The sequence below is a fragment of the Crinia signifera genome, chromosome 2 (assembly GCF_055691185.1).
Source record: "Crinia signifera chromosome 2, ASM5569118v1, whole genome shotgun sequence".
In the NCBI taxonomy this organism is placed as follows: Eukaryota; Metazoa; Chordata; class Amphibia; order Anura; family Myobatrachidae; genus Crinia; species Crinia signifera.
The window spans coordinates 188,904,907-188,929,100 of record NC_139218.1 but is presented as its reverse complement, the minus strand read 5'-3'; the positions used below and the strand labels follow the sequence as shown (position 1 = coordinate 188,929,100).

Below are 24,194 nucleotides of genomic sequence, written 5' to 3'. Positions count from 1 at the left end.
TTCAAAACATAAAAATGTTTATCTTGTAAAAAAACAAAACAAAAACATATAGTAGTAACACCTCAAATATGAGGCAAACTTTGCTTGTACCAGTAATTCCTAAACAAAATGAGTTGACATTAGGTGGTTGGGGTATGCATATTAGGTGGTTGGGGTATGCATATATTAAGACCAAGTGAAATGCATTTTTTTCCATATACACAATTTGATTTTTCACTTGAAAAAAAAAAAAAAAAAAAAAAAACACGCAAGAGTAAAAATCTTGTACATTTTCTTTGAAGAAATCAAAAATCTATGGATAAAAAAAATAAAAATAAGTGACCACAGTCTGGAGCTAGTAATGGTATGGCTCTGGGAACTAGCCCTTCATCTGAGTACAACAGAGTTAAGTATGCCACGCTAAAATAGATGTGCGATCACTGGATTTCTCCCATGTACAGTCTTTTGTCACTTGATGCAGAAAGAACTGTAAATGAACAAAAATAAAAAATGGTCACAAAATTTGATCAATTACATTACACTGGTATAGACTAATAAAACACAATCACAGGTATGCCATGGGACCATGCCTTGAGAAGAGAGGCTGGAATTAAGAAAGATTCAGGATGCCAATACCAGAATTGTTCAAAAGGGTTGGGGTCAGGCAAGTGAAGGTGGGGGTTAGGGTTTAGGCACTAGTGGGGGTACATAGGGTTAGGCTGCTAGGCAGAAGGAGATTAGGGTTAGGGCCAAGCTGCAGTGTGGTGGCTCCTAGTGCTAGTGAGGAAAGAGTTGGGGCTTACTTAAATCAGTGCTGGGGTGCCATTTTTGATGCTGAGCTTTGCCACTGAAATGGAGAACCACCATTTTGTGAGCCTTCTCAGACAAGCCCTGTGTGTACCCATAGGTGGGTTTTTTATTGGCTCCATCACAGGGCTATATTCTATAAGCTTCTTACCAAACTGCCCTGCAATAACTCTGACACCATCTCCCTCTCTCCAGCAAGCTGGTGGGACACTGGCTGTACTCTGTACACAGGACACTGTAGAATGTAGTGTGCTGTACACAACACTCTACAGCGATGCAAGATAAGTTTTCCGTCAGGGCCAGTTTTCTCCGGTGAGAACTCAGGCCCTGAACGGCAATCTAACTAGATTTATTCAGCATGCTGAATCTGAATTACTGGGTGATTGCGACCTACAGACAGAATAATGTAGGGGTATTTTCTAGGCAATCTAGTGAAATTAAGTCAGATTGTTCGGAAAAATGCCCTGAAATCGCCCCGGGTGTACAGAACCAATGCTCCCAAGTCAGGACTCTACCATTGCAACAGTTTAAATGTCCTCAGGGTAAAGTGGTGGTCCTTCAATACGGGATACACACTCTTCTAAAGTACCACAGGCATCGGTGCTCCGCTGCATGCTGTTGCTGGGAAAAAAAAAATTACACTTTCATGCCTGGACATTAGTCTCAGATTCTGTATCACTGGTTCTCAATGGATTTTATTCTGGCCACACAGTTCCTCTGTCGACTCAAACACCTCAATCTATCCAGTAGTAAGCTTTACACGCCAAATCTGACCAAGGAATCCATTTTTCATCTGGATTTGGAATGTGGTTACCATGTATGCCAGCCTCACAGGTTGGGACGCTGTGTGTCGTCACCACCATCTTCAAGGATGGTGGCCCAAGGTAGAGACAACACTGACAAACATACTCACACTTTTAGCCACTTCCAAAATTTACTACCGAATTTGGAGTTTGTATATTGTCTGGTGCCAGCGTTAGGGGCTTTTGCAAGGCACCAATTCTTGTTTTTCATTCGATGGCATGGTTGAAACCTTTTTGCCTAAGGTGGTATCTGCATTCCATCTCAACCAAGACATTGATTTGCTAGCCTTTATTCCAAGCTTGTCTTCACAGAATGCATCGTCACTGGCCTCGTTAGACATTGTTCAGGCTTTAAGTATCTACTTGTCTCGCATAGCATTGTTGTGCCTCAGTCTTTTGGTCCTTGTAGATGCACCAAATCAGGGTTGCCTGGCCTCCAAGTCCACCATTGCTAGCTGGGTCACTGACCATCAGTCAGGCTTAGCAGTCTTCAGATTTACTAATACCTGCTTAACTACAAGCTCATTCGACTTGCATTGTTGGTGCATTTCAGGCCATTCAACGTGCCGTCTCAGTGGAACAACTGTACAGAGCTATGACCTGGTCGTCTGTGCAGACAATTACCAGGTTTTCAATCAGTTCCATAACTTTGTTTTGGAGGAATCCCAGTTTGGCCATAATGTCTTAAATGCAGCTGCACAAAAAGTCCTGCCCTGTAAGTTTGCTTTGGGAATTCCCATATGTAATGATGCATGATAGAGGAAATGGGATTTTTTTTATACATTAAAAATTGTTTTCCATCTGGGGATGTTACAATCCCTCCCTCCCTTTTTTTTTTAAAATAAAGTTATTATACGTTTCCTCCTTGTAGCTTGCCAAATGTAGACTGAGGCTCTGCTGGAGGTGGGAGAGGTTAGAGTGCCTAACTTCCACAATCTAGCCCAGAGGTTATGATGCAGAGTCCCCCAGATGGATTTCAAGGAAGAGATTTTACAGTGAATAAACCCCCCCCCCCCCCCCCCAAGCACAACAGCTTTAATATAAATCTGAGGAAACTCACCAATGGCCTCTTCAGGGTGGAACACCACCTCATTGACTGAACCTGCATGGCCAGGTAGTTTGTAGAGAATCCTGCGAGATGTGGTGTCCCAAACATATACAAATCTGCAATACAACAAATATAATAAGGTGAAGGAGTGTTAACAGGACAGAGAACTTGCTATATGCTTGTATTAAGGAAAATACAACAAGAGGGGAGCAAGAAATAGCGGTAAAAATCTATTACCTGTCTGCCGATCCTGCGGCTATTTTACTGCCATCAGAAGACCATGAACAACGCAATAAGTTCTGTAATGGAAAGAGGACATGTGTCTTTAACAACATCTACACTGGCAGAGGCAGACAAGGGATGAGAGTAACCTACCTTTTCAAAATTGTGAACATTCCCTTGGAATATCTTCACACATCTTTCCTTAGGGGCAAATGGACGAACATCCCAAATTCGAACTATAAAGACACATGTATGAGAGAGGTGTGCTTTCATTTTATAAAGGCTGGGTCCAGTCTTTGCTATCCCACAACTTCACTAGTGCAATCCTATTGCCATACAGTGTTACTGGAAACACCAACATTAATGGGAAACTGCCCACATCAACTATATTATATTGAGGCCATAAATGAGAACCAACACCCAGGTAGTAGCAATGAGCAACACCAGTACCTGTGCACTCCTTTTCAGAAAGGCTCCTCAATGGTGCACAATTGACATCACTGGAGTATACTAGACCATATTAAATATATTTTTTTTTTTTTTTTAAACAACTTTTTATTATTGCAAAGCTTTCAATAAAGAACATTACATTTTACATCACTGTTTCATTCGTTAAACATTTCGTGTAAACACAGACAATGGGTTTTCCAACATTTGCTATAATATCTACATTATATTATATCATGTCGTACCAAGTATACAATTGTCAGAGGTTTGGGTGGCTCATCAAAGTTATATAACCCTTTTGGCTATTCCAGCACCACTGGAGGATCATTAAGTATCAATTGCTCTTCATACCATTTCGTGTTTCGGAAACCTTGGTGTATGGCCTGTTCAGTAGCTAAGGGCAAGGTATCTATATAGCTACTCCATGTGGAGAAGAAGTGTTTAGTGCGAGAATCTTTCTGTAGAGAAGCCTCCAGCCAGTCCATGTGGAATATAAAAAATAACTTATCCCTGAACATCGCCAGGGCCGGGGGTGAGCCCTGGATCCACACCTGTAAAATTGACTTGCGGGCGGCAGAGGAGACGGCTAACATTAATTTCCGCACCGGTTTAGGGACCCTTATTCCCTCAGGGAGAATGCCGAAGATGGCCCATTCTGGGCTGAATGGGGCATAATTCACCAAGTGTTCATTGGCAAAGTCTCTAACTCTTGCCCAGAATTGCATTATCATAGGACAGGACCAGAAACAGTGATATAAGTCTGCCTGATGATGATTGCACTTGGGGCATTTTGGAGTCTCGAATAATTTCATGTGGAAGCCTCTGAGGGGGGAGATGTAAGAGCGGTGGAAGATATTGAGGTACATTTCAGTGAACCTGGCCATGGGAAATGTAGTGATAGAAGTCTGCAGGGTTTTTAAAAGCGTGTCAATGGTCAGGGATGGGAAATGCTCCAACCACTGGTTGAGGCCCGTTTTCTGTGATGTATAATCAAGAGGTTTCCTGAGGAATCTGTAGTAAGTAGCTATTGCTCTTTTGGGAAGAGTGGGGGCTAATAATACATTATCCAGGTCATTGACCCAGTCCCTTTCAGGTATAAGTTTGCAAGTTTTATCTACGTATGATTGGGCTTGCATAAAGTGTAAATTGAAAGTAGTTATTATCGGGAATGTCTTAGAAGCCTCCTCAAAAGTGAGTGGCTTATGTGTTTGAGTGTCTATCAGTTGTCCTACCCTCCTGAGGCCTGCATCATTCCAGTTTGAGAAAATGGGGGGGGCCGCACCGTCCTGAAACTGAGGATTCCTTGAAAAAGGTAGATGTATAGTGTGTTGAGGATTTAGCTTGTAAGAATGGCGTAGTAAGAGCCAAAGTTTGCGAACTGATGTTAGAAGGGGATTGAGTAGTGATTCTGAGGGGACATCTTTGTCTTCCAGGTGTAGGAAGGCAGTTAGGGAGACATTTGGGAGGAAGCCTTGGTCCAAGGTAGTGTTAGTGTATATTTGATCCAGGAGTATCCAGTCTTTCAGATTTCTAAATATTGCTGCCCGGTTGTATGTCTGAATGTCTGGGAAATTTATACCTCCATTCCATTTTGGCTGAATAAGCTTTATCATCCCAATTCTTGCCCTTCCGTCATTCCATATGAATGTGCGGAATAATTTCGTGATGGCTGCTATGTCTGTATTGGTAAGTAATAGGGGCAGTACCTGAAGCTGATATAGCAGTTTGGGAAAATGTATCATTCTAAGGAGGTTTGCCCTACCTAAGTACGACAGGTTTAGGTGTTTCAGGCCATTCAGGTCGTTTTTGAGGTTTTTGATGGTTTTACTAATGTTGAGGTTGTACAGATTGTGGATATTTTTAGGAAGGACAATACCCAAGTATGTCAGGCGACCTTTCGCCCATTTCAAAGGTAGTTGCGCTGCCCACCTAGGGCGTGTAAATCTTTGTTTTAAATATAAAATTTCCGATTTTTCCAGATTTATCTGGAAGCCAGATAATTGGCCCATGTTGTGTAGTAATTCCAGTAAGGGGCGAAGGGAGTTTTTTGGGTTCGCTAAGTGTATAAGGACATCATCTGCGAATGCCGTAATTTTAGTCTCTAAGTTGCCTACCTTTATGCCCTGCAGTACTGGCCAGGATTCAATTGTTCTTAGTAGGGGGTCCAGCGAGAGGTTGAATAAAATCGGGGAGAGAGGACAGCCTTGCCTCGTCCCTCTATGCATCTGTAGGGGGGAGCTTTTAGTTCCGTTTATGAGTAAAGAGGTTTGTGGTGAACTATAGAAGAATTTGATCAGGTTAATGAAGTGCGGCCCAAATGAGTATGCGGATAAAGCTTGAAAAAGAAAAGGCCATGAGACAGTGTCAAAAGCTTTATGGGCGTCCAAACTCAGTAACATGTTGGGGGCGTTGGGACTTAGATTGGAGCTTACTACTGAAGCTATTGCCGCACGTATGCCCTTTACTGACTGCCTGCCTGATACAAACCCCAGCTGGACAGGTGATATTATTTCGAATAGGAAGGATTGGACTCGCGTTGCCATGATTTTCGAGAGAATTTTGAAATCTACATTTAATAGTGTGATAGGACGATAGGAGTCCAACTTCGTGGGGTCCCTCCCTGGCTTAGGGATCAATGTGGTGAAGGCCTCATTAAATGTTTTGTATATGGGTTGGGTCTTATGAATGTTTCTGTAGAGTTCTAATAAAGTTGGGGTAATATCGACCTGTAGGATTTTGTAAAATTCCCCCGAGAAGCCGTCCGGGCCCGGGGATTTACCTGTATGGAGTGAGGATATGGCTAGTGACACTTCCTCAGCTGTGATATCTGCGTCTAGTTTTTCAATTTGGTTCTGGGATAATGAGGGCAAGTTGGCATTTTGAAGCATTTGATCTATTTTTGTGTGGTCCGGGGTCTCTGCTGAGTATAAAGCGGTGTAGAACTCCTGGAATGCTTTGGCTATTTCATGTGTTTTTGTCAGAGGTGTGGGGCTGGTCGGCGTTTTAATAGATGTGATGTGGTTTTTTCGGTAAGGGGGTTTCGTTAGGTATGCCAGTAAGCGTCCCGTACGGTTACCCCACCTGTAGTATCTGTTTTTTGTATATTCTAGATTTTTCTGCGCCTGGACAAGTAATAGATCTTCGAGGAGGTGTTTCGCCTGTTGAAGTGCAACGTAATTCTCGTCTGTTGGATTAGAGGTGTACGTGGCAAGACATGAGGATATAGTGGATTGGAGGGAGGTATACTGTTTTTTGAATTCCTGGGTACGTCTAGCCATATAGGATGTTATATGTCCTCTCATGACAGCCTTAGCTGTTTCCCAGAACAGTACTGGTGTGTCCCAATGTGCAATATTGGTTTCTACGTATTCTCTCCAATGGTGTTTTATGTATTGGCAGAAGTGTTCTGAATGTAGAAGATATGAGGGAAATCTCCATGTTTTATGGAGGGGGTTTGTGGTGGGTATATGCAATGAGAGCGTTACGGGGGCATGGTCTGAGATTATAATGTTGCCTATATTAGCCGAAGTGACGGATGTAACTAGATGGTTCGACACTAATATATAATCTATACGAGAGAGGGAGCGGTGAACTCCCGATTGGAAAGTGAATGATTTGTCTGTTGGATGGAACAGTCTCCATACATCCGCTAACTGATTCTGTGTTAAAAAGGTATCAAGAGTTTTCCACGTTTGGGAATTGGGTTCTCTTGGGGAGGGGAATTTGTCTATGATGGGGTCATTAACTATGTTGAAATCTCCACCCATGATTAATGGGAAGAGCGTTCTCTGCGCTAGTAATTGGGAGATTTGACAGAGGAAGGCTGGAGTGTGGTTGTTTGGGGCGTATATGTTGAGGATGGTGTATTTTGAGTCCCCTATTTTGACGTCTAAGAGTAGGAATCTGCCCTCCGGGTCTGAGACTGAGTCCAAAATAGAGTACGTGATATTTTTTGAGAGTAGTACTGCCACCCCTCTGGTTTTAGTAGAGTGTGAGGCAGATATACATTCTGCTATCCAGGGTGCTTTCAAGGTTGAGTTTTCCCCTGCCTTCCAATGAGTCTCCTGCAGTAACATAACGTCAGGTTTATAGCGTTTCATATGGGTCACTATCCTGCATCTCTTAATTGGGGAGTTTAGACCGTGTACGTTCCATGAAATTATTTTGATCGAGTATGGGGGAGGGGAGTACGGGAGGTTAGGTGGGTTGGTTGGTGTCATCCCACTCCAGCCCTGGCGAGGTCCCAAAGACAAGCATTTACCATATAAGAGAGCCCTCCATCCCAGCAAGTAGAGGGCTCCTCCATTTTGTGTGGTCTGTGTTGTGTGTAGTTACCAATACACATTATGGGCATGTAAAAAAGAAACATTGTAATCAGGACAGTGATGTGTAAACAATCAATAATTATATCTAAGTAAAGCTTTGACAAAATTTTCCAATTTTTCCAAACCAAATTGCTACGGCGGGTCCCAATTGGGTTATTGGGGCCGTCCGTGGGTAAGTCATGCATAACAAACAACAAGTTGAACAATTGTAAATAAAACATACTAGAGTAAATACAGGATTGCATCATCCCAAGTGAGGGGGATACGTAAATAGTGTTCAGTTTTATATGTGTCTCTTACGTGATGATTGGTGGGTTAAGGGTGGCGGAAGGAGGCATCAGGTGTGCCCTTGCTGCTTCCGGGTCGTCGAACATGTGTGTATGACCTCCATCTGTGACTCTAAGTTTGGCCGGGTAGAGAAGTGCGAATCTCTTATTAGATTCTGCTAGAAATTTGCATATCGGTGAGAATGCTTTGCGTTTCTGGGCCACTGCTACTGAGAAGTCTTGGAAAATAAGGATACGGTTTCCGTCTATTGTGAGGTGTCCCATTTTTTTGTATGCTCGTAAAACTGTTTCTTTAGCTCTAAAGTCCAGATATCTTGCGATAACTGGTCTGGGACGAGAATTGGTGTCAGATCTCTCTGGGCCTATTCTGTGTGCTCTTTCTATTTGCGGAAGCTCTATTGTGTCAATAACATCTAAGGCTAACAGTAATTTGGACGTGAGGTAATCAGCCAAGGAGTTTGGCTTGATGCTTTCAGGAATTCCTATAAAGCGGAGATTGTTTCTTCGGTTTCTATTTTCCAGGTCCTCTAATTTGTCCTGGAGTTCCCTAATCATTGCGTCGGATGAATCAGAGGCAGATTGAGTGTTTACCATTGTATCTTCCAAATCGCTCACCCTCTGTTCAAGCTCCGCAATTCGGGATGTGTTAGAGGCGACCTCTTTCACAGTGGCCTGAAATGAAATTTTGAACTCGTCTAACTTTTTATCTATGTGTGGCATCAAAACAGACAGTATTTCTTGTGCTGTGGAAGACAGCCCAATTTGACTCGAAGGAGGTTCTGGGTCATGTGGGGTGCTAGTCTCCATAGGTGTTTGCGATGATTGTGGGGTTGGAGTTATTTGTTTTGTTTTATTGTTGCGGCCCATCCTATTGGAGTTTAATGATGGGTCAGGATGTGGGCGGGGTGTGGACAAAAATTTGTCCATTAACTAAAAAGCCTTAAAGATGGAAAGGGTAAAATAGAGCTAGAGAGGAAAATATTGACCTTATCCCTAAAGGTGGGCTGTTATCAAAAAGTTGAACGTACAGTAAATTCCTGGCCCTACCGTCTGCCCACCCGCCTGGTGTGGGGTTCCTGGTGTGGCCAATCTGTGCCTATAGTATGGAGTCCCCTATCAGGTAGGGTAGCGTTCTATTCCTCCCAGAGAGGGAGGGGTCAAAAGGTGAGCGGAAATATAAAGGAGTTATTGGCCTGGGTCTTTCCCAGAGACTATTTAACCAGGTTGATACAGATAAAGGTTTACAGAGGGAACTGTTTCAGCACCCGTCACCAAGTAGCAACGTTAAATATGTTATTGGTATAGGGCTAACACTAGTGTTGATCGGTATTGTCTAACTAAGTTTTCTTGACTATATGTCAACTATTGCATGTCGTGCTATAGACCGCTAGTCACCAACTTATTAAGCAAAGATAACAAATATTGAACACAGTCACATCAATTGACAGAACTTCCCCGGCGGGTCAGTGGACTCACCGACCCAAGGTACCTGCCACCTATAAACCTATAGGTGTATGTGCTGGTTGTCCAGATATATTGTCCAAGTGTCCTCAAACAGTTTATGTGGCAGATCTCACCTCAGAGGGGGTCCCAGAGATGGTTGAGCTGTTTAGTTATAGCTCTTTGGGACTGTCTGTGGTGGGTTGTAATATAGGGCACAAATAAGATTAGAGTCCCACTTTTCTCCCGCTGAACGCAATAATTTGGTCAAGGGAATCGCTGCTGTGTCGCTGTCACATGACGGACCTCAGTATAGGAGAGGGGGACAAATAGTTCTTGGGTTTCCCGGGTTTTATTCAAAAGAATCAACTCGGTAGTCTCTTGTGATTCCTCAAGGGAAGGTGTCCTATGTTGTATACCAGGCAGGGCAAGAATGCTCTGGAGTTTAGGTAAAGGGAGGTGGAGTGGGGGTGTAACTGTTAATGCCTGGTGGGGTCTCTCCCTATAATGAGCTGTGACCTTGGCCGTTTAGTGCAGTCAAATAGCGTTTCTCAGTTCCTAGACAGAGGGATGTCTGTTGTGAGGGTGGGGTATAAGGCTTGTGCTCCCACTTTAACCCTCAGGAATCTGTGGCCGGCTTTTCAAGAGGTATGGGAGGGGGGTCCGCGGCCCTTGCGGGTGTCTCCCGCCTCTGTCCCGGGGGGGGGCCGAGGCCCAACACGCGGGGAGCCCGAACGATCACCACCTTGACCCTCACTTAGTGTGGTGCTGAGTCGGGTTTGACCTTAGGCCGGCCGGGGGGGGGGGGGGGGAGGGGAGAGGTCTGCGGCCCGCAAGAAGAGTTCAGTCTGGAGCATGGGATGTGTGGGGGTGTATTTACTCACTCCGTCCCCTGGCTCGGTGCGTCGTCCACCTCCCGGTGGCAAGGGCGTCTGCGGCGTGTGCGGGTAGCCCACACCTCTGCCGCGTGAGTCACCGGTGTCTGGGGCGTGGAGCGCGGCGATCCGACCCAGGGGGGGTCTGTCCGTCCCCACCTCCGCCGCACCTCGACCCCGTCTGCTCCGGGGCAGCGGCGTCTGGATCGTGCTGCCCGAGGGTCTTCCGCGTTGAGTCCGCCCTTCTCAGCCGTCAAGTACGAGTCGCCGCCGGCGTCGTCTTCGTCTGCCGCGTCACTCCTCTTCTCCGCGGCTGTTCTCTGGGTGGATTTGCCGGATGTCTCGGGCACTCCGCCGCTCCTCAGGCCGTCTGTGGCTAGGCTGTCTCTAGCCGGTGAGTTGCCGGGGTTACCCGAGGGGTCGTCACGGGAGGCTTGTCCCCTCTCCGGCCGGGGGTGGTGTCCTGTTGCAAGGCCCAAGCATGGGTCAGACTCCGGTAGGGATATAGGCTCTCCCCTTGATCCAATCCCGCCGCCCCAACGCTGCTTCTGTTCCCAAGAGGGTCAGGTAGACAGGCGTGTGGCTGGTGGGGCGATATGTGGCCGTGATCCGGGTGGATGGGGATGGATGTAGCCTGGTTGAGCGGAGCTCCATTAAAACGTGGCCATCTTGGATGCGCCACCTACCGGAAGTCTCATATTAAATATATTTAACAGTATGGCATAATACATACGTTGGTGAGCAGCAGTTGTATATTATGGAGGAAAAAAATAGTATTATAGAAATTTCAGAAGGAGAAGAAAAAAAAAAGTGAAACTTATTAGAACGTGCCGACCCTGAAGGGTGGTAGCTTCAGGGGAAAGTGTAGAGGGAAAAAAATAATGGAATAAGTGAAAGGCTAACACCCCCCCCAACAAAATATGGCAGAGTAGATAGGCCAAGAGGTTCTTATTTACCATAAAATTATATTAGAAAAATTGGAGCTGAAGACAAAATTATATTAGCGACAATAAACACATTATTAAATTGCTCATGCAAATGGACAAACTATTGCAATCCCTTCAGTGTCTCCTGTTCATCACTTTGTATTACCTGTGTTATCCATAGCATTTGAGAGAAGGTAAGAGCCTTCAGAACTGAGGCTGAGGCCTGTCACAGAGTCCCCATGTCCCCTCATCGTGTACATCAACTTATTCTGCCTCAGGTCCCAAACCTGACAAAGAAAATGAGAAATTAGTTTATACAGTCCCTGAACTATTAAGGCGAGGATTATATGCATGATAACGGTCTTCTGAATACTTCATAGAAGCCAACAATGGGTTGGGTTGGGCCAGTGGTTCCCAAACCTTTTTGAACCATGTCACACTAGAGCAGGACAGGCCAACCTGTGTCTCTCCAGATGTTGTGAAACTACAAATCCCAGCATGCCTTGCCACAGTTTTAACACTCCTTTATTGCAAAACTTGTCTCAAGGAATGATGGGGTTTGTAGTTTGACAACATCTGGAGAGCCACAGGTAGGCCAGGCCTGCCCTAGAGCATCAACATTTTTCAGGGCTCCCCTAGGTCAAATGTTTCTTGTTGATACATTTTGAAGAAAAAAAAAATTAAGAAAATTGTGTTACATATCCTTAGGATCAGTTATGTAGTGAGGAACCATATTTGCTTTTGTCTGCGAAAATATTTCATGACTGGTGGCCACACACTCTGGTTTTGCCTATTGCTTTGCCCATAACTATTATGAATTTGTCCTAGACCACCAATCCAAGGCACCCCTGCAAGTGTCCCAAGGCACCCCAGGGCGCCTAGGCACTCAGGGGTAAATGTAGAAGCTGAGAAGTGGTTTCTATCCCCATAAAGAACGTTATGTGCAAAGTGATAATGCTCCAGCCAAACAGCTCCTAACTGTCAATTTACATATTGGAGCCGATTGGCTGGTGCATTATCACCTTGCACATAACATTCTTTATGGGGTTAGATAGCACTTGGCCAAGCATCATCAATTTAGTTTGTGAACCACTGGGTTAGGCTCTATATTAAAAGAGGTAGAAAAATATACTTTTTAAGACATACCCCTAACAGTAAAATTAGGAGCTCCTCAGTGTCTTCACAGGCGATCTCTAAAACCATGAGTGGGAAACTGGGGCTATCATGAAGTATTTTGAACACAAAAGGCATAACCCCCAGTTCTTTGGTGAGATACATACTGGCAGGGGCAGGGGGTGTCATCCAGATGTTGCTGTTTTATATAGTTTTTAGAAGACTGAAAACTGGGTTTAGATGAATAGGTCTAGTATTTGTTCTTCCCAGAGAGGATTGTATGGTTATTGGACAATAATTGTGTAAGTTTGAATGTCCATATCAGCTGTCCCAAATTTGATCTGGCTGAATAACATTCCTTAGAAACCTTCCCTCTATGGCAGTGGTGTCAAACTTATGGCCCTCCAGCTGTTGTGAAACTACACATCCCAACATGCCCTGCCACAGTTTTAGCAATCCATTATATAAAATCTGTTGCAGGGCATGCTGGGATGTGTAGTTCCATAAAAGCTGGAGGGCCATGAGTTTGACACCACTGCTCTATGGCCACATTTATCTAGAACCTCTAATATTTATCTAGAACCACATTTATCTAGAACCTCTAATATTGAGACTTCTATCAGGTTTCTTCCGGTTTGCTTTGTGGTCTCTATACTTTTATTTATTGTATAGAACAGTGGTCCTTGAATGTTCTACATTGAAGGTTTACCTTTCCCGTGCTGTTCTCCAATACATTACCACCGTGTCTACTTCCCTGGTATGGAGCAGGCATGGATAATTAGGAGAAAACTGGTGCTTCATTCAGTACCACATATAAACTACTGTATATTAAAGTGTCATGCATGATGAAAGAATACACAGGGCATTTTCTTCATTGAAGATTTCAGACAGTAAAAGATATGTAAATTAGAAAGAATAAACGCTTACCTTTATGTCATTATCTATGCCCCCTGAGATGATCTGGTCACTGGTGTCATTGAAAGTAACAGACAATACCTGATAGGTATTTTGGAAAGTCTGCACGGCTGCTTTCTTCCTGAAGTCCCAGAGCTGCACAACATAAAATAGGTAGGAACATAGTGTCGTTTGTATGATCTGCTAATCTATTCTGTTTTTATCTAGCCTGAGCCCAATCCGACTACAGTTGGACTGTCATCAGCTTCTGCCAAAGTAATGCAGCTACATACTGCCAATTCTGACCATAATATATAAGAACATACTTTGTGACATAGAACCTTCCATCTTTACATTTCTATTACGACTCTTATTGGTTCTTTCTTAGAAAACATTGTTTCTGCAAACTGATGAAAAACCCCAAAAGCAGCCTCTTGTTAAATAGTTTATTTTTCTTTCTAACAGCCAAAGTAATTTATTAAAACATTTTTTACAGCAAAAATGTACCAGTTTCAATTTAAAAACTCAAGATAGGTTCTTGGACCCATGTGTTTTTGCTATCGCAGCTGTAAAAATAAATCAATTGAATTCCCTCCTTACTCTTTAACTTTGAGGTATTTTCTTATTTAAGTTTGAACAAGTGAATGAACCTCCCAAAACATTAAAGTGTGTCTGCTCTAGTACGTATAATACAGAACAGCTGTACGGACCTTCACCGTCCCATCGTCACTGCCCGTGCAGATCAGCTGTGGCCCCCGTCTGGCTGGGTAACAAGAATTGACAAATGACGTGTGTCCCTTTAGTCGTTTCACTCTCTCTCCTGTTTCACAGTCCCAAATTGCTACAGTTTTATCAGTTGAAGCAGAGAAGAGCAAGCTGTGAAAAAGGCATACAAGACACTTATAATAAAGCAAATTTACCACACAATACCTTTTTAGTAAATTATATTAAGTGTGGTAAACTGCAGAGGAAAAAAAAATAACAAAAACCCAAATTCATTGTTAACATAAATGCACAAGAGGTGTATAAAATGTAGAAACAAAAACAAATGCCTTAATTGTTCCCAAACTGTGTGCCGTGGCACCCTGGGGGACTTCCAGGGGTGCCCTGGATTGGTGGTCCATGATCAAATTTAAGTAGGTTATGGCCAAAGTAATAGCCAAATTGTGGACAAACCGAGGTGAATCCTGATAATTACCACAAAACTGACCCTAAGGATGAGCTATAAACACAATTTTAGCAACTTTATATTTTCTTTTCTGACTTTCTTAATGAGAAACTTTTGGTCTAGGGGTGCCATGAAAAACTTTGATACTCTGGGGTGCCGTGATTCCACAAAGTTTGTGAACCCCTGCCTTAATGGCTAATATTGCCTATTTCAGACCTAACACGCTTTCAGGTCAAGCAACTGCTCTCAGTAATTTATTCCATTTATTTTTACATATAGAACAGCTACAGGAATAAGTAATGACAATGGGCCTCTGTTCCAAAATAAATACTAAGTGTACCATTTCAAACTATAATACCTAAATAATCCAAAACAACTACAATTTAATATAAATGCTCTTTACCAACAGATCTGGGAGTGTATGTGGTTACACAATAAATTGGCATTGGGGGGGATGTGGAGAGGGGAGGGCATAATATTAATGTAGAACACTGGAAGGGAGAAGTGATGAGGTCTATTGTCAATGGGGTTGGAAGATCATTTTACAATGGGGGGCCTATGGATACAATGCACAAATACTGTGACACTGGAGACAGCGCAAATTACCAATTTAGATTATCTAACAAATCCAGGGTACCGAGAGTTGGGATAATACATGACTACCAAATAGACGATATGCCCACTAGTTACTATGTGATATATTTAAGTCCCAATATCAGGAGTATTTAAATAGTAACGCTATATCTATGAAGTTACAATGAAAGCATGCCACACAAGACATTATGATACCACATTCGAGGATATATTGAGTGCATCTTGGAGAAGTTTTAATTGGCCTAGAGTCCATTATCTGTAGTAAGACACTATGAAAATGCCTAAATATTGTTTCGACAAATACACAAACTGCTTCAGTACATAAAATAAGTTCCCAAGCTTAACAAAATAAATAAAAAAGGAACATTGATATACCCATCTTTTTTAGCAATAATAACAAAGTATATAGGCCAGATTATTTCTGTATTATGATGTTATTACTATATAATCCACCCATTATGGTGCCTACAAACCGCGATAGTCAAGGAATTTTTACTAGATTGCTTAGAAAATACACACAGAGCGATATAGGGGCCATAGCGATGTGCATCGCTAATGTCCGAGATTAATATCCAGCATCTCGTCAGTCTGGGTAAGTGTTCTCATGTGAGAACACTGGCCCTGAAACATCGCTCAGCACACAGCACTGACACATGTGCTGGGCTATCTGAAAACTCTGCCGCATCTCCCAGTGTGTAGGCCCATCATGGGTAACAGAACCACATGGGTACACAGTTCAGTTCTCAGAGTACTCCACTCATTTGTCGCTAGTATATGTCGCAAAGAGCTTTAAATGAATCCACTGCTCATAATTAGGCATAAATAACTGGCTGTAGGTAACATTTGTACTATGCACAGCCATTGTATTTTTTTTTTTCAATTTTTTTTTGAAACTACCAAAAGAAAAAATGATCACAAAAATTATTTCAATTTCACATTTTTGTGTCAAACAATGACTTTTATGTGGTTAAAGTACCTGCCATCTGTATTGTAGTGCAATTCCATCACAGCGCCGCTGTGACCCTTTAAGGTTGCATAATTATCACAGTCTCCATATACATTCCAGAGAACTGCAACAGAATAAAAACAAGAGTACAATATAGAAGTGCTGCAAACAGACAGGACATATATTTTACTTCTATGTTACATTCATTGAAAAAAAAATATATATATTTTTCACCTTTTAGGAGGTAAAGTACCGCAGGTGACCACTGGAGGCCACTTGACGGACCAAATTAGTTCTCAACAGAAACCGAAAACCAACATGAAAACTTTCTGGATATGGACAGAAGGAGCGGTGAAGACAGATATTGGTAGTAGCAGATAGAGACTAAAGGCCCATATACACTGGGCGATTTTGAGCTGAAACTTTCAGCTCAAAGCTGCCAAGTGTGTAAGGCGATGCGCGCTCCCACATCATCGCTGGGAAAGCCATTCATCTGCTTGTATTACCAACAGATGAGCGGCTTTGCATAACGCTGTGCTATGCAAAGCCGTCCTCTCCCCGCTGACAGCGATGGGCAGGGGGAAAGCCGCTCAGTGTGTATGGACCTTAAGCCATAATTTTGACTGGCTTTTAACTAGTAATGTAGTTACATAGGCCACAGCTTCTGTTCAATTAGAAACCACCTATTACTTTTTAAATTTACATGCTCCCAAGCTCCAAGCTTAATTCACAGCCTATGAACACATTGAGTTACCAAAAACAATGCGATTGTGTCACTAATTTACATATGCAATTGGCCACTAGGTTTGCCTAGGTTTTTTTTTTTTCTGATTATTTTTCCTTAGCACGTCCTGCGTACCACTGCAGGTGAGCAGTAGTGTAGGGTATGCGGTTAGCAGATGCAAGAAGCAGTCTGATGCTAGAGAAGATTAAGAATTAAAACTAATTGGAAACTCCAAATTGCTTAGTCATTAGGAGGGCTGTATAAAGTATTCAAGAGAAAGTCCTGACTTTCAAAAAAAAAAAAAAAAAAAAATATTAATAATAATAATAATAATAATAATTTGGGGATGTGGGGTTGTGAGAAAAAGACAGATGTCTGTAGTAATCACTGCAGCTCACTTTCTCCCCTTCAATTGAATAGGAAAACTCCTGTGCCTAAATTCCTGTAGGGTTTTTCAAGAAAATGCACACAACTGAATATGATCCTAAAAGTAACCCACCTCTAAGAAAACAATACCAATTAGTCTTCTTTCCTCATAAAGCAGGAATGTGTATAGGTCTTATAGATATCTGTACCATCTGTCCAAGCTCTGCTGACCAATGAGGTATGGGGGATTATTTACAAAATATCACATCAAACCTGGCACTCCTAAAATTTAAAAAAGGGCACTGTCTTTACAAGTTGTATTTTGTTAGTAATAGCGCTGTCCTTTAAAACAGACCATAAACATGATCAGAAGCTCAGCATTTATCAACCAGACACTTCTTAAATAAACCCCATAGGGTAGCCTATATCCAAGATATAAAGTTAACCCTATACCAGGTATGTCCAAACTATGGCCCTCCAGCTGTTGTGAAACTACAAGTCCCATCATGCATTGCCACAGTTTTACTATTAGGGAATGCTAAAACTATGGCAAGGTATGCTGGGATGTGTAGTGTCACAACATCTGGAGGGCCACAGTTTGGACATGCCTGCACTATACCATACACAAATGGATTATTCACTTTCTTTTCGAACAGACTTTACATATTTTTCCACTGCCCTGGTTGATAGAATACAATAGTTTGACCAGATATTTACAACTAAAAAAAGTGTACCACCTTTGTGTGTTTTATATACAAGTTGTTTGGTGAACTTTGCTATTTTGGTGGGTTAGTGCCCTAACCACTAACTAGTAACCTTTTTCCTGGCATTGTAAGTTATTAAAAGCATTAGAAATAACATCTTCACCAAGAAGGAATATTTCTATGCGCCTAAACAAATTAACTTAAAACTTACGAATAAGTCTGTCAAATCCTGAAGATGCCAAGGTGAGTCCGTTAGGGTGAAATTTGCAGCAGTATACTTCTCCTTCATGTCCAGACAACAGCATGATTGGTGCTTGTAGACTGGATGATCTTGGTGGGCCCTACAAAATAACCATTGCAATTAAGATCAGTCTTCAATAACCCCACTCCCCAAACGAGTATCTTGAAATAACGATCAAAAGCCAATGTACAATAATTGCCAGGATACTTCTGGTTTAAAGTAAACCTACATGTTGCTAGCACCTATGTTAGCAAGTTTTCTAGAGTGCTGACAGTCACCTCACCTAGCACTGCACACCACCTAATTATTTAACTTTGTGTCATTAACCTAAAAAACATCACCAATGTATAAAAGACAGTTCTGCAAGGGTATTATCTGCTAGTGCGGTTCCTTGGGCTAGGCCGGGAGGCAGCAAAAGTATTACCCACAGTGTGGTGTCCATGGGCCCAAATAATATCTCAGTGTGAGCGGCGCCCCTGCTTTCCTTCACCTCTCTTCTGGCATTAAACACCACAGCAGACAGCAACACCCCAGGCAGGGAAGAGGAACTGCATGGATTTTCAAAGATAGCGGGTGCTAGAATGAACACTATTTCAAAGATAACAGCACCGATATAGGCAGGGAAACAAATGGAGAGAAGCTGCATCAACACACTAATACCCCTTTCACACCAGCTAAAATTCCCAGGATGTAGTGCTGGTGTTTAAGGGTCCAGGGACAAAATCCCAGAACCCATGGCCTGGATTTCAACCCTGCTAGCTACCAGGGTTGCTCCCAGGACCTTCCCAAGATACTGGCTGGTAGGAAGGGTGCAGGGACATGTGCCTCTTTCCAGTGTTGCCTTTGCTGATGCTGAGTGGCTACGCATGGCAATTTCCTGTTGTTGTGGATTTTCAGAGACACAGCTGCAGGAAGTTACAGTGCAAGCTCTGTGGCACAACAGACCCCAGCAGTGCCATTTAACGTCTGAAAGCGAAGAATGTCTTGAACAAATGGTGAGGGAGCTTCTAAAACATTATAGGGGCAGAGGAGATCAGGCACCAAATTACATGCAATGATAATGATGGGCAGATATACCATAACATTGCAAAGATCCTGGCATCGCTCTCTAATGAGCTCATCTTAAAGGCCATTTTGAATGACATACTCATAGAAATGCAGAGTCATCCCAGGTTCAGTATGAAAGGTGCCAACCCAGAATGTCCCTGCTTGAAAAGCATGTGTAAATGGGGTCCAACACAGGAATGTCCCTGCACGTGCCCAGAATTTGATTCCCGGATTGTTCCCTGCATTTCTGGCGTGAAAGGGGTAATAATAGCGTTGATATCACTTCTCACTCATATCCTGGGTTCCTAAATCTACTACCGCTATGACTGCTGCTGTGATGTTTATAATCCCTGTCCATGTTGTCAACTTTTAAATTGTCCTGTTTGTGCTCTGTAAGGCACTGCAGACTCCTTCCTTCAACATATAAATAAAATGTCATAAGAACTGTAGGAGGACAATACTCCCCTAAGAACATGTACTGACACACACTGCAGTGGCGGCTGAATGTGTGTATTAGAGATGGGTAGCTCACGCAGGAGCCGGCTCTTCCAAATGAGCCTGCTGAGCCGTGAGCTGTTACAATTGAGTGGCGGCTCCTGGAGTTACACAGTTCTTCTTTTCCAATCACTATCAGTGATTGGAAGAACTGTCTTGCTCCAGGAAACAGGGAGAGCCGGTGGTGGAGCAGGGAGGTATGAGCAGGGAGAGCCGGTGGGAGGATCAAGGACTCCTGCCACCGGCTCTCCTGGCTCAGCTCTTGCGGCTCATAGTTTGCTGGCCGCTCAAAGCCTCACAACTCTTTTTTTTTAACGTTAATCATAACAACAACAACAATATCAGATATATATATAAAAAATAAAAAAATCTGTTTAGTTTTGTTACCCATGGTGCGGCCACGGCATTCAGCAGAAGTGTGTTATATATATATATATATATATATATATATATATATATATATATATATATATATATATATATATATACACACATATATATATATATATATATATATATATATAATATATATATACACATACACACACACACATATACACATATACATACATATACTCTTCTGAACGCCGTGGCCAGAACATGGGTAACCAAACTGAATAGATTTTGTTTTTAATACTGATTTTATTATTATGATTACCGTAAAAAATAAAATAAAACTCGAGAGCCGTTCTAAAGAACCGGCTCTTTCCCGTGAGTGGAACCGTCGAGAGCCGCTCACGGAAAAGAGCAGAGTTGCCCATGTCTAGTGTGTATCACCCAGACGTATTGTCTGGGGGGGGGGGGGGGGGGGGGGTCCTTTAGCCCACTACAATTTAGACCGAACCATTAGAGAAGCCCTCCAAATGCAGGCGTTGCAAGGAGCCGCGGGATACACCAAGGTCTCATGCTCATCACTCACCGTCGCCACCAGCTCATTGCGCGGCTTCTTGGCAGGTAGGGGAACCAGCTCCATCCCTTTCCTCTTATTTATCTCGATCATGTCTTAGGCTGCTGATCACGACACTATGCACTATGCCTCCACTCCTGTGAGCAACAATCTAGTCCTGTCCTGGCCGCGTTGTTCTTCCGGCACCAAGTATTTACGTAATCAGCCTGCGCCTGGCCATTCAGGACACTGATTGGCTGACGGAAACCTCATGGCCCTCTTTAAGAATGAAGGGAGAAAATAAAGTAAAAAATAAGAGCAAGAGCAATTGGCTGATTGGTGGCTGGGCTTACAGCAGCTCGTAGGTGACGTCAGCCTGCTCCAGGTCTCCGAGCCAATGACAGTAGCGGGAGGTGTGGCCAAGCAATAGTTTGAATCGCTGTGCGTACAAGAGACGCGGACGGGAAAAAACGTGACCTGAAAGAACTTGAAGAGCCATCGGCGGCAGGCAGTGTGGCCGCTACACCCTGTACGTGCGTCGCCAGCGTTATCTGTATCAACTCATTACCATCATTAACATCGATTCACTTATTCCCAGTGCTAAGACTGCGGTGTGAGAGGTTGTGTGAGTAGCGTTGAAGATACGTTACGTACATAGGCGAATCTAGGGGGTGGTCCCCGGGTGCACCGGACCACCCATTAGACTGCCCGGCATCTTTTCCTTTAATAATTTTTTAAGTGCTGCTGCGCCGCTGCCTAAATGTTTTTTTTAGGAAGAGTAATCAAACATGGCCACAGTGACAGGACGGGAGAGCTGCGCACATGCCCGGTTGCACGCAGCTCCTCCCATGGTCCTTTGCGGAGCGTGAGCAGTGCTCTGCTCATGTGCCCTCCTCCGCCAAAGCAGCAGCTCGCCGTCCTCCACGTGCGGCTAGAGCGCGTGACATTGCAGCGCAGCCAGCACAGCAGGGATCACGCGGGGGTTCCAACTCAGAGTCCTCTTTCTTATTCTTCAAACGGAGTAGGGTAGGAATTGGCTGTCTGGTGGCTCTGGTGATGTTTGTGTGGGGGTAAAAAGAATTATGGCCTGCCTGGAATACCTGTGATTTTCTACCTCCTGATTTTTCTACCTCCTGCCCTGCCATAGTGCCCTGTCAGGCATGATTCATGCCTGACAGGGCACTAGGGCAGGACTCAGAGGTAGAAATCAGGAGGTAGAAATAAATCACATTATCTCAGATAATTGGATAGCCTTGTGTGTATGCGTTTGCAGCATTTATGAGTCTTATTATTATTATTAGTCTTATTATGCCCATATTAAGCCACACCCCCTGAAATTAGGACACATATCCTTTTTTAACCATAGAATATATTCTGGGACCATCCATTAGCATATTTCTAGATTCGCCTATGGTTACGTACATCCGGAGCATGCCGCTAATAAGCTGCGTTATGTGATGTGCTGGCCACACATCAGATCAACTTTCCTCCAACCATCCAACTAGTTGGTTGGATGGAATAAAAACCTGGTATTGTATGGGAGCCAATGTAATTTGTAATTAAGGGCGGGATGTACTAAAGGGAAAATGCGGTAAAACACCTGTTTTACCGCATTTCCCTATGTATTAAAACCCCGCCGCCCCGTCAACGCATTGTAGGGTATCGCCGTCTGCACGCCCCCTCCCGTCCTCTGATCTCCTCTTCCCCCAGGTGTCACAGCCGGAGGACATCTGGCTTCAGGGGGGAGGAGGAGATGCAGGGGGACGCTGGCAGCCGCCGGGAGGTGACGGAGACCCCCGCGGACCACATCACAGGTATCGCGAGGTCACCGCTAGCCGCATATGTTAGTACATATCCGACAGCATCGCGGCGGCTGTTAGGCGAAGGGCGGCAATGTATATTAATACATCCCGCCCTCTGTCATTTGTTTCCCAAATGTGAAAATGGACAACTGTCAATCAGACAGTGTACAGTAGCTGGCCCTATTTGATTTCATTGAATGTTTTTGCCCATTCTCTTGAGTTTACTTATTGCCATTTGCCCCCATACAGTACTAGATTTTAAGTCCACCCAACTAACTAGTTGGAGGAAAGTTGGTCTGATGTGTGGCCAGCATTAGACTGTCAGGAGTCGGGTGCGCCTTGCTATTTAATAGAATAGGGTGGGGAAGAATGCATTACAGCAGTGTTTCCAAAACCATTTTTATGATTGGCAGCCACTAGTACTGTTTTTTTCTTTTCACTTTGAGGGAACCCCCTGCAAGAGCCTTGAGGAACCCCATGGTACCTAGATAAATATGGATGACCGGCAGATGGGATGCCTGAATTTAGAATACTGATATCGGTATGCCAATAGAAGGAATGCCAACAGGGGACTCTGGGCGGGATGCATTAATATACATCGCCGGCTGTCCGCCGAGATGCCAGCGCATATGTACTAACATATGCGGCTGGCATCGCGAAGCGGTGACGGAGCCCCCCCGCAATACCTGTACTCTGGTGTGCGGGGGGTCTCCGTCACCTCCCTGCCACCTGGCTCTCCCCTCACGCCGGGGACAGCTAAGCAGGCTGTCCACGGCGCCTCCTCCTCCCCCCTGCAGCCGTAAGGACGTCCGGCGGCGTCACTAGGGGGAGGAAGGGCTTACCTTCCGGGTCCAGGACGACCTGGACCAGGTAACCCAGAGGGAGGGGGTAGGCGGGTTTGCGGCGGAGGTGTCGGGCGGCAAAAAGAAGCCCATAGGCTTCTATAGGGTATCGCCACCCAAAGGTGGTGATACCCTTCCCTGCGGTAACGAGGCAGCAGGGTTTTAATACATAGGAAAATGCGGTAAAACAGGCGTTTTACTGCATTCTCCCCTTAGTACATCCCGCCCTAAGTAAAAACTGGACCCGGACCAGACCCCGGAATGCCGGACTGGACATCAAACTGCATTCCGGAACTTGTGGTGTCCTGTCCTGGGGGGTCCCTGTGATCGCTTTCACCAGGGACATGGGGAAGGGGAGATGCCCTGTGTGGTCCAGACTGTTCCGATTATTATTACATCCACGGACAATGCAGCTGTATTCTTTTGTTCTCCCTGTTGACAGGTGTCAGAGCAGCCCCGCCAAACAGGACACCCCTGGCAATGCCTATACACACTGGGTGTTTTTGCCCAGCATGTATGGCCATCGATGAAGTGCAAATCGCTGGCCAGAAAATTGTCCAGTGCAATTGTCCAACGCTGAGGGCGGTGAACTGTTCACGGGGTTGAACGACTTTCCATAGTTGGAAACTATGGAAAGCAGTTCACTCGTCCTGTCAAACAAGAAGGCAGCATCCAGCGATAATGCAGGAGTGCGCATCATTGCTCATCGCCCGGCCATACACAATAGGTGGTTTTGAGCTGAAAGCAGCTCAAACAGCAAAAAAGTGAGCTGCTTTCAGCTCAAAATCAATTAGTGTGTATGGGTCATAGAGAAACCCATTAAAGAGGACCTAGGTAGAAGCGTACTTTTCAGTTGAGCAATGTTCATCTATCCACTTACATTTTATGAATGAGGTATGGAATTGATTTATTTTTTATGTAGATTTTATGACAAGTTTTTGGACTTTTATTCTCTTGTAAAAGGGAAAAAAAAAACACTACTTTCACATACTTTTGGTGTGTTTTTCATAATCATATCATTAATGCAGAGGCTCTGAATGAGAAAAAAAGCAGAATGCATCTGTAATTGTATAATATACACTAATATGAGTAATTTGCCACCAGGACCACAACTGGGCCCACCCCTTCATAGTGACTGAAGCTTTTTTCTTCTGCACATGCTGGGGGTCTTGACTGGAGTCTATCTTTTCATCCCGTCATACATCCTGCATAG

The 24,194-nt window shown here is 43.9% G+C and overlaps 2 protein-coding genes across 5 annotated transcripts in view; one reads left to right on the top strand and one right to left on the bottom strand.

The window, feature by feature from the left end:
* LOC146060322 (U5 small nuclear ribonucleoprotein 40 kDa protein) lies at positions 1–20,611 on the bottom strand. Of its 2 annotated transcripts, none has more exons than XM_083173392.1 (10): positions 20,371–20,609; positions 17,880–18,009; positions 15,905–15,998; positions 13,877–14,042; positions 13,200–13,322; positions 11,326–11,446; positions 3,013–3,095; positions 2,875–2,936; positions 2,650–2,753; positions 1–466 (listed from the first exon to the last, which is right to left on the bottom strand). In XM_083173392.1, the coding sequence occupies exons 1-10, from the start codon at positions 20,449–20,451 to the stop codon at positions 417–419; spliced, it is 1,014 nt and encodes a 337-aa protein (XP_083029518.1). In that variant the 5' UTR covers positions 20,452–20,609; the 3' UTR covers positions 1–416. The 2 variants fall into 2 exon arrangements, with proteins under 2 accessions (XP_083029518.1, XP_083029520.1); XM_083173394.1 differs by lacking the exon at positions 1–466 and adding an exon at positions 1,254–1,407 and having other exon boundaries at positions 20,371–20,611.
* A 4-nt stretch (positions 20,612–20,615) lies between these two features.
* Positions 20,616–24,194, top strand: part of LOC146060320 (uncharacterized) — a 267,579-nt gene continuing 264,000 nt past the window's right edge. Inside the window, exon 1 of one of the 3 annotated variants that reach the window (XM_083173388.1) lies at positions 20,616–20,866. The gene's annotated coding sequence lies outside the window, so the exon portion shown is untranslated. Of the gene's footprint in view, positions 20,963–21,206; positions 21,364–24,194 lie in introns of those variants that run through there. The other 2 variants (XM_083173389.1, XM_083173387.1) reach the window with 2 other exon arrangements.